Here is an 11,884-nt window from a genome sequence, read left to right on the forward strand (position 1 = left end):
AATTACAAACTATTATGTTAAAATTAATGCTGTGTGTGTTCAAGAATTAATTATTTATAGTCATATATAGTATTGCATTTTATATGCATATGTATATATGTAAAATAAGATTAGTTAGTCGTTGTATAACATTATTGTACTTTTCTTGTAAAGAAGGAAAATTTTGTATTTGTATGCATTCAAAAGATATTTTTAAAAATGTACATAATTTTTCTTTGCACCAATTTGTACCATATTTAATCTTGGATGAAAAATATTTGGGAATAGGATTAAGAAAAATAAATGCGTAACTTGTTTAATTATAGGTTTTGCTGTATCAAAATATAATTTTTTATTTTTATATCATATATATGTATATTGTATATGAATATCCTATACTATAATTTTTTTAGAAAGAAATCTGTAGAAATCTTTGTATTTTAAAATTCATAATATTTTATTTATACGAAAATTTATTTTTTTATTTCATTATTTATTTCATCAATTTTATTTTAAAAATCAATTATTTCAATAATTTTTTTATATTTATCAAACTTATTTTTATTAAAATGCTTCGTGTATAAATATTTTTTTTTATTTATATTGCCAGTAAAGAAAAGAATTTTTATTGGATATTCTTTTGAATTTAAAAATTTAATCGTTTCTAATATGTATGAATCACATAATAATTTTGTAAAATTAATTCATGTTTTCTCTCTCTTACTTTGGTTTTATTAATATTATATTTATAACACTAACTCATCATTGAATTCTATTACATTTTTTTTTAATATACTTTTTTTGTATATACTTGTGTGAATACTCCAGAAAAAATGTTATATATATATATATATATATATATATATATATATATAGACATATTTTTATATAATTATATATAATTGTATTATATTTATATAATTATGTATAATTATATATAATATTATATAATTGTATAAAATGTGTTTTATATAATTTTATATAATTATTTATGAATTTTTTTCTAGGTCTCAAACATAATAATACACCAAGACGCTGATCAAATTGACAAATAATGATAGAGAAATCCAAGATTAAATATGTATCATAATTGTTTATAGCTAATCCATTTTAAAGTAACGGATTTTTAAAACATTATATTTATTTCTAATATAATAAATCTGTTACATTTTTCACAGATTCGTTACCTGATAAAATCTCTGTCACTCACCGACTGATGCGCATCAGTGGAGTTATCAGTTACATAATTCATGTGGCTACATAGTTCTGTAACATATAAACACAAGATTCAAATTAAAATAACATTCAAAATAATTAATAATTAAAAAAATAATTTTTATACACATTAAATTTTTCAACTATATATCCGTTAAAAAATAATTATACATTTTCTCAAAATTGTCTTTATGAGAATAAATTTCTATAACATTTTAGATTAATTTTAATTTTAGATAATTTCTTTTCCTTCAATTATTATTTTTCGACTTTCATTGAAATAAAACATCTAATGGGAAGAAATGACTAATTTTTTATGCAAGTAAGTAATAAGTTTGTTTTTTACCGCAAAGTTGCCCCGTCGAAACCTATTGCTTTTCCTAAGTCTCCTCCTTCTTTTCCTCCTTCCCCTCACAAAATTGTCAAGCCTACTTCTCGTTTCTCTTCTCTTCCCGTTACTTACTTTGTGACGTATAGACAGTACCTGGTTGAAACAAATCATTTGTTAAAATTAAGTGCAGTTGCAAATAATTACTAAAGATGAGCTTTGTTTTGTATTTACAATATTTGTAAGCATCATTTGTCCTATTTAATATTTGATAGACAACAAGGATGAACTGATGCTTACAGCATATGAGCATGAAAGTGAAATATCTAAATATTGTGCGACCATGTCATATTTTGTTTATATTGTCGATATTAATTATACGTGATACATAATTCATGTTGCGACAGCAAAGAAATAAGAATGCAAAAAAATTTGTCATGTTTGATACTTGCGATATTTTACAAATAAAATTTGGAATGCACCTAAAATAGCGAAATGGACAGTTTCTGGACAGTTGACTTTACGCATCAAAGATGAAATGTTATTCGTCTGCACGAATATTATTAAATACATGCTCGAATGAATTATCGATATAAAATTAATATAAATTTTGCTTACCAATTCAATAAGTCGCGACGTCACTTATTTGGAGCCGATCATTTCGTATTCGTCGCATTCTGCAAATAAAACATAAATGCAATTATTATGTCGAAGTGATTTTCTCTCGCGTGATCAATTTCACATGCCAAGAGCGACACGGCGGCGTGCCGATGGCAATTGCGCGTCCTTCTCTTATAACTTAATACTTATCTCTTATAAGTGAATATTAAATTTGTAATTGCGCGAACACTAAGTATTGCAATAAATAATAAATACAGTTTTAATATAAATTAATTTTTTATCATTTGATCGATGTACATCTCGTCTCTTAATTATATTTGCGCTTCATCTACAGATCGAGATGTGTAAATGAATCGTAGTTGTAATTAAGATGACGAGACAGCTTCGTCATTGCATGGTTAACTTCGCGTACCAAAATTGAAGCGAACGACGCGAAATACGGAAATAACAATCATAAAGGACAAGCATATATTATAATATACGCTCGACTTTTATTTCCGTATTGCAGATTGATATTCGAAAATCTCATGGTCAACTATTCAAACGATATACCGCTTTCGGCGAACAAGTTTTGCGAAATACGCGTTCGAACGGATTATTAATATGCGATTACTGAATCTATAGTCGGTAGTTAAATATCGCGTATAAAAATATACATTCAAATTATTCAGGTATTATATAGGTTTTAATTATCATATTTGATCGCGCGTTTCCACTCGTTTGAGAGCCAGTCCATCCCGCCATGTTATTCCCTATCCGCCGCATTTCGCGAATGAAACGTGAATGCGATTGAAATGGGGAAGCGGCGTCGTTTTCCATGTGCGGTCAATTTCACGTGAGACGCGACGACGCGACATGATGTTGCATCTTGATTTTCGATCAAACGAATATGCGAGAAATATATTTCGACCGAATAATCAGTGTGCTATACTAGAATCTGCAATACGCGATATTTACACTGTTACGAGAAGTAAAGGCAAAAAAAAGTTAATTATTGATTACCTTAGTAAAGAAATCCAACGATCCTTTGAGAAGTTTTTCGTCGCTTTTTATGTTCTAAAAGATTCTTTTTTTTAATCAGCAGAGATTAGAGTATGGAGAAAAAATGACAATCGATTCGAAGACAGGGTTGCGAACTTTTCCAACGTTAAAATGACAGGACATATCCCCGTCCCCTGCTTGAGTCGCAAAAGCGTAAAATCGCGAATTACGTGCTATTTATATGAACCGTCAAACGGCAAACCCCACCACTCGCATGACAGCCAATGAGCGCGATGCCTCGCTGCGGATGCAGCTTATTGGATCGCGCTAGCTTCCGAATGTGGTATATAAATGCTACGCGCAAAAAATTTCAGTCTTTTTCGGAATTTGAAGTCGAGCGTTTTATAAGGATAGAGAAGCCTGTACTCATTCGGCAAGCGCTTTTACGATGTAGCATGTATTTAGTACATAGTTCACATTACGTATACTGTAGAATTTCAAACATAAAACAGTGTTTTGAATACGGACTAGAAATTATATTTTTTCCAAAAGTTAAAAACAATTAGAATAAATAAATGAAGGCTATCAAAAGAAAAATCGAACTTATAAAATAATAAGCAATTATAAATTGTGAATGATTTAAACATCGTGAAAGTATAAAAATATACTTATTATTTAAAGTTTTATAATAAAATTTTAAATCAAAATATTAATATAGCAATACTACTCCACTGAATTTTATTTTATTGTTAGGTATTAAATATATTATGATAATAATCATTACGCTCATTTGTGTATAAAATGAAAATGACATTTTTTGTATAATATACGATATTGAAAAATGGACTTAACGGAATTATATCGATGGCAGAGAGAGAGAGAGAGAGAGAGAGAGAGAGAGAGAGAGAGAGAGAGAGAGAGAGAAACTTGAGAGAGGACATATTGTTGTGTAGTTAACATCTACTTCTTCAGAGGACGGTAGTGCATGGCAGCATTTTGCAATTACATATCATGTCCTCTCTCAGCTTCCACCTCCATCACAACCTGATAAACAAGGCTGTCAACGACAGAAGCGCCACGAATTTTGTGCCGCTGCGGAGTAACTGTAAGTTGCCGAGATTTTACTCCTTTCTATTACTCTATATTCATGACATATCGAGGAAAGGTTAGGAAAGCTCCTTTTACAAATTCTAACCTTTATAAAGTAACAAATACGTCGGATACGCACGCCATCGTGCTACCCTGGAACACATGTTACGTTTATGATGTTGTCATTAAATAATATTAAATTGATTAATTTTGTAAAGTATTCTGCGTGGAAACTCTATACAGATAATACATATTGTCATTTAAGAACCTATCGCTATAGGTATAAACTGATTCAGACTTTCTTTTATTCGACGAAATGCGACACGAAAGAGGATGGAATTCAATCGTCTCTCGATCCCAGAATCGAAGCACTACGAGAGAAATTGATATATTGCGACTATTTAGATTATCATAAGGTGAAAATAAGTTACATGAAGCGTTTTGTATGGAAAAAGAAAGCTAAGAATTTTGCGAAGGAGGTACGAAAAAGTGAGCTCACGAACGTACCTGTCTACAGCGTACTTTTGGATGAGAGAAATGAAGAAAACGATGACAGTCACTTGGAGCAAAAATATATAAATGCAGAAGAAGATACAACCAAACCTATACATATGCCATATGCGAGTACGGATTCATACAGTAATGTAGATATATCTTCTGAAATGAATAAAAATAATTTTGATGAAAATACAATATCATTGAACAGCAGATATAAAGTTCTATATGAAAAATATTTAACAGAAAAGAATGTGAATTTGGAAAAAGAAAAATTTAATTTGCAGGAGTATTTAGGAGAAAGAGATACGTATAAGAAAAATTTTCCATCAAATGTTCCATCTAATTGGATGGTCGACGTTGAGCAATACGATGATACTTTACAAGACAATAGCTGGCTCGGCAATTACGGAACTCCTGATCCAAACTCTAGTATTAGTTCCATACCATGTGGTGGATGTGGAGCCTTGTTGCATTGTAAGGATCCTGCTCTACCAGGTTACTTACCTTCGGAATTGTTTCTAAAGAGGAGCAATCGAGAATTGCGAGTTATGATTTGTCAAAGATGCCATTTTATGCATTATTATAACACCACGTTAGAAGTAAAAGTATCTGCAGACGAATATCCAAAACTGTTAAAAGTGATAAGAACAAAGAAATGCGCTGTCATTCTGATGGTCGATCTTACAGATTTTCCATGTAGCATATGGCCTGAAATAAATAGTGTGCTGCATCCTTTAACACCAGTATTTGTCGTAGGGAATAAAGTAGATTTGTTGCCTCAAGATTCGAAATATTTTTTTACTCATATTAAAGATTGCCTGTTGAAGGCTATGGAAAGTACAAAAATCAAGAAGGAGAATATTAGACATATAGAACTTATATCTGCGAAAACAGGCTATGGCATAGAAGAACTTATAAATAAGTTACATAATATCTGGAAATATAAAGGTAAGAATTCAAAATTGATCATCTAGAATCTAGAAGAACATATGCTCCAAACATATTTTGTATTATAATTATAATTTTTAGGAGACGTTTACATTATTGGATGCACAAATGTTGGTAAATCCTCTCTATTTAATGCTCTTCTACAGTCTGATTATTGCAAGGTACAGGCTGTGGATCTAATACAACGTGCAACTATTTCTCCTTGGCCAGGCACAACATTGAATTTATTGAAATTTCCTATTCTAAATCCTAAAAGAAAGCGACTTTATTTGAGAGCATTGCGATTAAAAATGGAACAGCGGCACAAGCATGCTGAAGAAAAATCTCGAATCGGTCAATTCGAAATGACACGTAATTTAAAGTACGCCACATTGCAAAGTATGTATCGTACTTGTGTAAATTTCTCATAATTACAACATACAATTGTATATAAAATTGTAGTCGATAAAAAATTTTTACATTTTTGTTAATATATGAAAGTAAATGTTGTATTCTAAATTTAGGTCATATAGGCAGAACATTTCAATCATCTAAAAATGATTTATTCATGGAAGGAAAATTTAAGAAGAATACGCAATTCGGATTTGATGAGAATAGGGAAGAATTCAAACTCAGCCGCTGGTGTTATGATACTCCTGGCACCATTCAACCAGCTCAGATATTGGATTTGCTGACAACGCAGGAACTTTTGTCGGTTTTACCAAAGAAAATAATCTCACCTAGAACTTTCATTCTACATGTAAATCAAACGATATTTTTGGGTGGAATAGGAAGATTGGATTACGTAGAAGGCAATACTTTTATTAGGTACTTATGCATAATTATGTGTGTGTAATTGCTAATAAGAACGTAATAAATTAAAGGTGTTGAGTATTAAAAACAATTGTTTTGTTTTTAATACATGTATATGTCGTAGGTGTACAATATTTTCAAGTAACGAATTACCGATAACTCTAACTCATACTGAGGATGCGGATAATGTATACGACGAGTTACTTAAAACGGAAGCGTTTGTCGTACCCGAAAACAATCCAGATCGATTGAAACATTGGCCACCTTTAGTATCTAAGGAGATGGAAATTACTGGTGTTGGTCAGAACGAATCAATCTCCGACATTGTTTTATCTAGTGCGGGTAATTTTTCTTTGTAATAAATAAATTTATATTTGCATAGTGGCTTCCGATCTTATAGTACATTTTTACAAGTCACTCTAACAGACTGTTTCAGCAACAAAAATGAATCACGTGATTAAAACTGACGAATATCAAACATTAATTTTAATCACGTGATTCTTTTTTGTCGCTGAAACATTCGGTTTGAACGGTTTGTGAAAATGTATTTTTACAATCGTGGTTTTATCATTGTTACACAGGATGGATCGCAATCGCTGCTGAAAAAGATGAGCGTGTTTTATTGAAAGCTTGGAATCCACAAGGTCGAGGCTTACACCTAAGAACACCAGCACTTTTGAAGAAATCTGTCACTCTACGTGGCACTCGAATTTTAGATACACCGACATACAAAAGCGGACGCCAAGCATATAGAAAATAAATACTTTTTTTACACGTGTATATTGTACATATAATCTAAATGTATTCTTGCTTTATATATAAATTCCTTACATTTATATACATATATGTATAAGTAGTAAAGGACAATATACTATATATTTGTATCAATTACAATGTCTTTCCAAAAATGCATATATATGAAAACAATTGAACAAGTATTAACACATACATGCCACGCCGATCCCAAAAATTTTTTAAAATATTTGATAGACCTGCTTTAGAGAACAAAACTGTACTGTGTCTTTTGTGTGATTGACGATTCATTAATTATCCCGGTACTGAACTTATTTCATTTAACTTTCCATTTACGCCACACAATTGGAGAAATATTTTAGGATTGGCGTGGCGTAAAAGGAAAGTTCGATGTCGGTTCGGCGAAACACGTTTAACCCGTATTAATACTTGTATATAACATATATTTTAATCAATACTTTACTTAATCATAAAAAATCTTATTCTTTTATTAAATAAGATTGCTTTGTTGACATCACATATACATACACACATACACACACACACACACACACACAAAAAGCAATCTACTACAAAATTTTGTAATATTATGATTTACTTGCTGTTTTGAAATTTTTTTTATTAGTTAATAAAATTCTTTTTTCGATTGGTTAATCAAATGCTTCGAAGCATTTGTAGCGCCAGCTTGGACCGTATAAATTATGATATAAAAATCGCGTTATAGAAAAACCTGAACAATAATATGATTTTTCATATCAATCGATCTCTCGTGCACGCATTTTCGCTTGCTTATACATTCTTTTGTAAAATTTTTCCAAATTTTTATAAAAGCCATGGCTCGGAGAATAATCTTGAATGTATTCGTATTTCGGATCGCATTCCTCAATACTGAAATAATATTTTCAAAAGTTAAACGTTGTAAAACGATCGGGAATCTTAATTACTTACTTGTCTGTCATTTTAGTAGTATACCATTTTTCTTTAGATTTCTGAAGATTTTCGATTTTAGATTGTAATCTGTAAAGACATACATATATGTATAGTTAATATAAATATGCAAGCGCGTATGCATGCGTGCGTGCGTGCGTAAATGCGTGTGAATGTGTACACCATTCATAAATTTGAGGATGCTTGCAGTTTTCTCGCATTTCACAAAAACTGAAATATCTCGGTGAAAAGAAGTCTTATTGTTAGAGAAATTTTTAAAAATTCATTTTAAAGAGAAAAAAATGTGCATGCATATTGTATATACAGTGTTTCTTAAATAGCGAACACTAATCATTCCTGATTAAAAGTTAAATCGAAAAATCCTTTATCATTTTGCAATTTTCGCAATAATTGATGAAACATTAATTTTTAAAGATTGCTGAGTAAGCGATTGCTGAATCACATAATACTATTCCTGATAAAAAATTAAAACAAAAAGTCTTTTACCATTTTGCAATTTTTGTGATAGTTAATGGTTGGGCAGCCGGATACGCGCTTATTTGGCAATATTTATAAATTAATATTTCGTCAACCATTACGAAAAATTGCAAAATTGTAGAGGACTTTTTGACTCAATTTTTAATTAGGAATAACGCTATACATGATTAGTGTGCTATTTAAGAAAGTTTATATACATATATATATATATATACACACACACACACACACACACACACACATATATATATATATATATATATATATGTTGAAGAAATTCATCCATTTTTAATGTACTCACAATGGCATTACTCCTTCCTCTTGCGTGTCGAATGCACCGTTTCTACAAATACAATCACATTCTCTGATATCAGACAAATTTCTGAAGTGTCTTTGCTTATTATCAACACATTTCTTGATTATATCACAATCGTTGTACTTGGGAAAATAATAATTATACTTGAAACAAACTGGACAGTTGTTTGTAACGTGAGTATTATCACATATGATGGCAGATCCGGCTAACTTTGGGAAATCTGATCGATAAGAATTTCTCCTTATTGACTGATAATATTGATCACTTTGTGATCCTGTTTGATGATTCGTGGTATTTGAAGAACATTGATGAGATTCATTCGATCTCTGACAAAACCTATTTATACATATAACATATATTTATATATCATTAATAACATGTAATATTAATAATAATGCTTACGGTCGACAGCTTTGAGATCTTGGTTCATTCTTAATGTGACACACTTTTCGTTGTCTTATAATACCTTTAATCGGTCTTTTTCTCTGTCTACACATCGTTTGCTAAAATTTACATATAATAAGGACTGATGTACAAATTCGCTATTTTCAAGTAAATATAATATGAAAGAAGAAAATTATAAATGACATACAGTGAGAGCAAAAAGTACAAGGAAATTTTTTATAAAAAAAATTTTATTTGTAAAAAATAAACATTAATTAACAATTTTATACAATGAATATACTCTGTTCTAACATAAACAAACGAGCTTCGTATGTATTCCTGATTTTAGCAGCTAAATTTCTCAACTGTACGAATACATTTTGAGTATATCCAAACAATAGTATTTTTAATTTTCGCTTATTTTTCAGATGATATATTTTTTATAATTAATACACATCTTTTTGGTATATATAATTTTAAGAAACATACAGTCTATTTTATTCTTTATGAATAAATTATTAATTACCCAACAAAAAATGATCGTCAATTAAACGTCAAATCAACATCGAATTGGTATTGAAATCATTGTATCGATATCGATTCGATATCAATTCGATGATTCATTTCTCGCTGGATGATATTTACTTTTTAAAAATAAAGTTTTTTTAAAAAATATTTTCTCTGTACGAATACTTTTTGCACTGTATGTATTTGTCGATTTCAATCTGTATCTATAAAATATAATAATACCTTAGAGTTAATATTTGGATTGGTGACATATTTGCTTGCGTAGAATTCCAAGATTTCTTCGATAACCGTTTTGGTGGAGACCTCAATTTTGGGTGCTATAATACCCTGCAAGCAAAACAACGTTTTGTCCAGTGAAAAGTTTTCTTACAATTAAATTAAATGATCAATAGATGTAAAAAAACTTACGGGAAAATATTTAGTCGGCTCCATTAGAAGGTCAACATTCACACCAGCTAGTAAACCTTTGAAACATGGCGCAGGATACAGCAAGTCTGCCAAATTTGTTTCAAACGTTGCCAAAGTAATACCTTGACTAGCCGGTATTATCCACTGTATTAATTCCGCATAGAAAAATTCTTGCTCCAAAGTCTTTTGTAGCTCCGTCAAGGAAATTATTTCAACAAAGATTTTATCGAAAGTAAATTTCTCATGGAATAAGAGTGGAAAAATCGGGCTTATTGCGTGGGATTCTGCGCAAGAATCAAGAGCATTGATTCGCAGAACCACTTTGCCATTGGGACATAACCAAACGCCAGGACATGTTACCTAAAAACCGTATCGCGTAAATAAAAATTGTAAAAATAACAAAAAAATATCATATATACGTACCGCGTGTACATCTAGTTGTACTTTAATGTGGAAAGCTCTCCCTGTCATCCCGCCCAACTATCTAATGACAATTTCATTAATTATATGATTAATAGCATTATTGCCAAAATTTGTATACATACGTTCAGATCACTTTGAACTTCATAATGGACGATAGCAAAGTATAAATTTTCGACTCGCTTTTCGACGCTCAGGTTAAATATCCGAGTCCAAATCTCACTTTTATTTTAACTTTGTTCGACAAAAGAGCGTACACGTATACACTTTAAAGATCCATCTTGCGAAAGAGTTACTACGGTATTTGTTGCCAAGGAACAGCGACACAACATCGCTCGAATCAATATATCGAATTTTATCAAGTTCAGCTAACTTTAGCGTTAAGTATTCAGCGATGGTGTTGTCATTAAAAGATCTCTTTTCTAACGATATATTTATTAAAAAATTAGTTGAACCGTCAAAATTATTAACGAATTTTATTCCGCTTTTTAATTTGTTTGAAATGTCTGTCAAACATTTATGTTTTAAATGGCACGCCAAAAAATCGTTCTTCCGGAAGACCTCTTTGCAGTTTTCGACGTAGGAGTTCATACGTGACAAAATCCGATTGTTTTCTGGAGAAGCGTAATCTTGGATCTTTCGAAATGGGAATAAGCGGTGTAGTGAACCAACCGTATCTATAAAAAAACGATTTATAAAAAATTTAATTTAGTTTTCATCTACTGTTTTCATTACTGTTTTATCGACTTACTCCATATTTACTGACGGCGGTCTGAAGGAATAAATGTCTGTAGGTATCATCTCCATCTGTCGTTTAATTAAATTGATATCGTCCTCTTTAACGTCCAACGGAGAGATAACATCGTGTTTTGCATAGAATTTGCCAGTTAACGGTTTCACACAAGTAGTAGGCACAAATGTTTCTCGCACCTTTATCAATTTATTCTCTTTTTTGTATCTTTCTATATAAAAGCGTTGTTTTATAGGATCTAGCAAACTGGTCGCCATAAATTTGTTCAAGTTAAACCTTCTAATTATTGCAAATAACGCGCGAATTGTATTAAGCTATTATTTCGTAAACGAAGCAGAAAAGTTGACTGTCAAATTTCAAGAACTATCATTCGCGTAATATCACGCGATTAAATAACGCTCGCATTCGTGTGAAGGTTAAAAAAACAGTAAACAGCTTAAAGACAAAA

General features: G+C 30.8%; 3 protein-coding genes and 1 long non-coding RNA gene across 6 annotated transcripts; 1 reads left to right on the forward strand and 3 right to left on the reverse strand.

Annotated features, from left to right (window-relative positions):
* Positions 1-1,102: 1,102 nt before the first annotated feature.
* Positions 1,103-3,381, reverse strand: LOC105146878 (uncharacterized). The gene is made up of 4 exons (XR_846235.2): positions 3,146-3,381; positions 2,141-2,199; positions 1,541-1,678; positions 1,103-1,245 (listed from the first exon to the last, which is right to left on the reverse strand). It is a non-coding gene; the product is annotated as an uncharacterized LOC105146878 (long non-coding RNA).
* A 719-nt stretch (positions 3,382-4,100) lies between these two features.
* On the forward strand, positions 4,101-7,345 carry LOC105146877 (nitric oxide-associated protein 1). The gene is made up of 5 exons (XM_011057488.2): positions 4,101-5,659; positions 5,741-6,037; positions 6,163-6,466; positions 6,576-6,793; positions 7,033-7,345. The coding sequence occupies exons 1-5, from the start codon at positions 4,387-4,389 to the stop codon at positions 7,209-7,211; spliced, it is 2,271 nt and encodes a 756-aa protein (XP_011055790.1). The 5' UTR covers positions 4,101-4,386; the 3' UTR covers positions 7,212-7,345.
* Positions 7,232-10,977, reverse strand: LOC105146880 (uncharacterized). 3 transcript variants are annotated; one of them, XM_011057493.2, is made up of 9 exons: positions 10,811-10,977; positions 10,689-10,749; positions 10,266-10,625; positions 10,080-10,184; positions 9,348-9,448; positions 9,090-9,281; positions 8,931-8,972; positions 8,153-8,221; positions 7,232-8,092 (listed from the first exon to the last, which is right to left on the reverse strand). In XM_011057493.2, exons 2-9 carry the CDS (start codon positions 10,734-10,736, stop codon positions 7,960-7,962), a joined length of 1,050 nt encoding a protein of 349 aa, XP_011055795.1. In that variant the 5' UTR covers positions 10,737-10,749; positions 10,811-10,977; the 3' UTR covers positions 7,232-7,959. The 3 variants fall into 3 exon arrangements, with proteins under 3 accessions (XP_011055795.1, XP_011055794.1, XP_011055793.1); XM_011057492.2 differs by having other exon boundaries at positions 8,931-9,281; positions 10,689-10,745; XM_011057491.2 differs by having other exon boundaries at positions 8,931-9,281.
* Positions 10,909-11,743, reverse strand: LOC105146879 (uncharacterized). The gene is made up of 2 exons (XM_011057490.2): positions 11,437-11,743; positions 10,909-11,362 (listed from the first exon to the last, which is right to left on the reverse strand). Exons 1-2 carry the CDS (start codon positions 11,691-11,693, stop codon positions 11,203-11,205), a joined length of 417 nt encoding a protein of 138 aa, XP_011055792.1. The 5' UTR covers positions 11,694-11,743; the 3' UTR covers positions 10,909-11,202.
* Positions 11,744-11,884: the final 141 nt, after the last annotated feature.

Source organism: Acromyrmex echinatior, chromosome 1 (assembly GCF_024713525.1).
Source record: "Acromyrmex echinatior isolate Ae372 chromosome 1, ASM2471352v2, whole genome shotgun sequence".
NCBI classification, from domain to species: Eukaryota; Metazoa; Arthropoda; class Insecta; order Hymenoptera; family Formicidae; genus Acromyrmex; species Acromyrmex echinatior.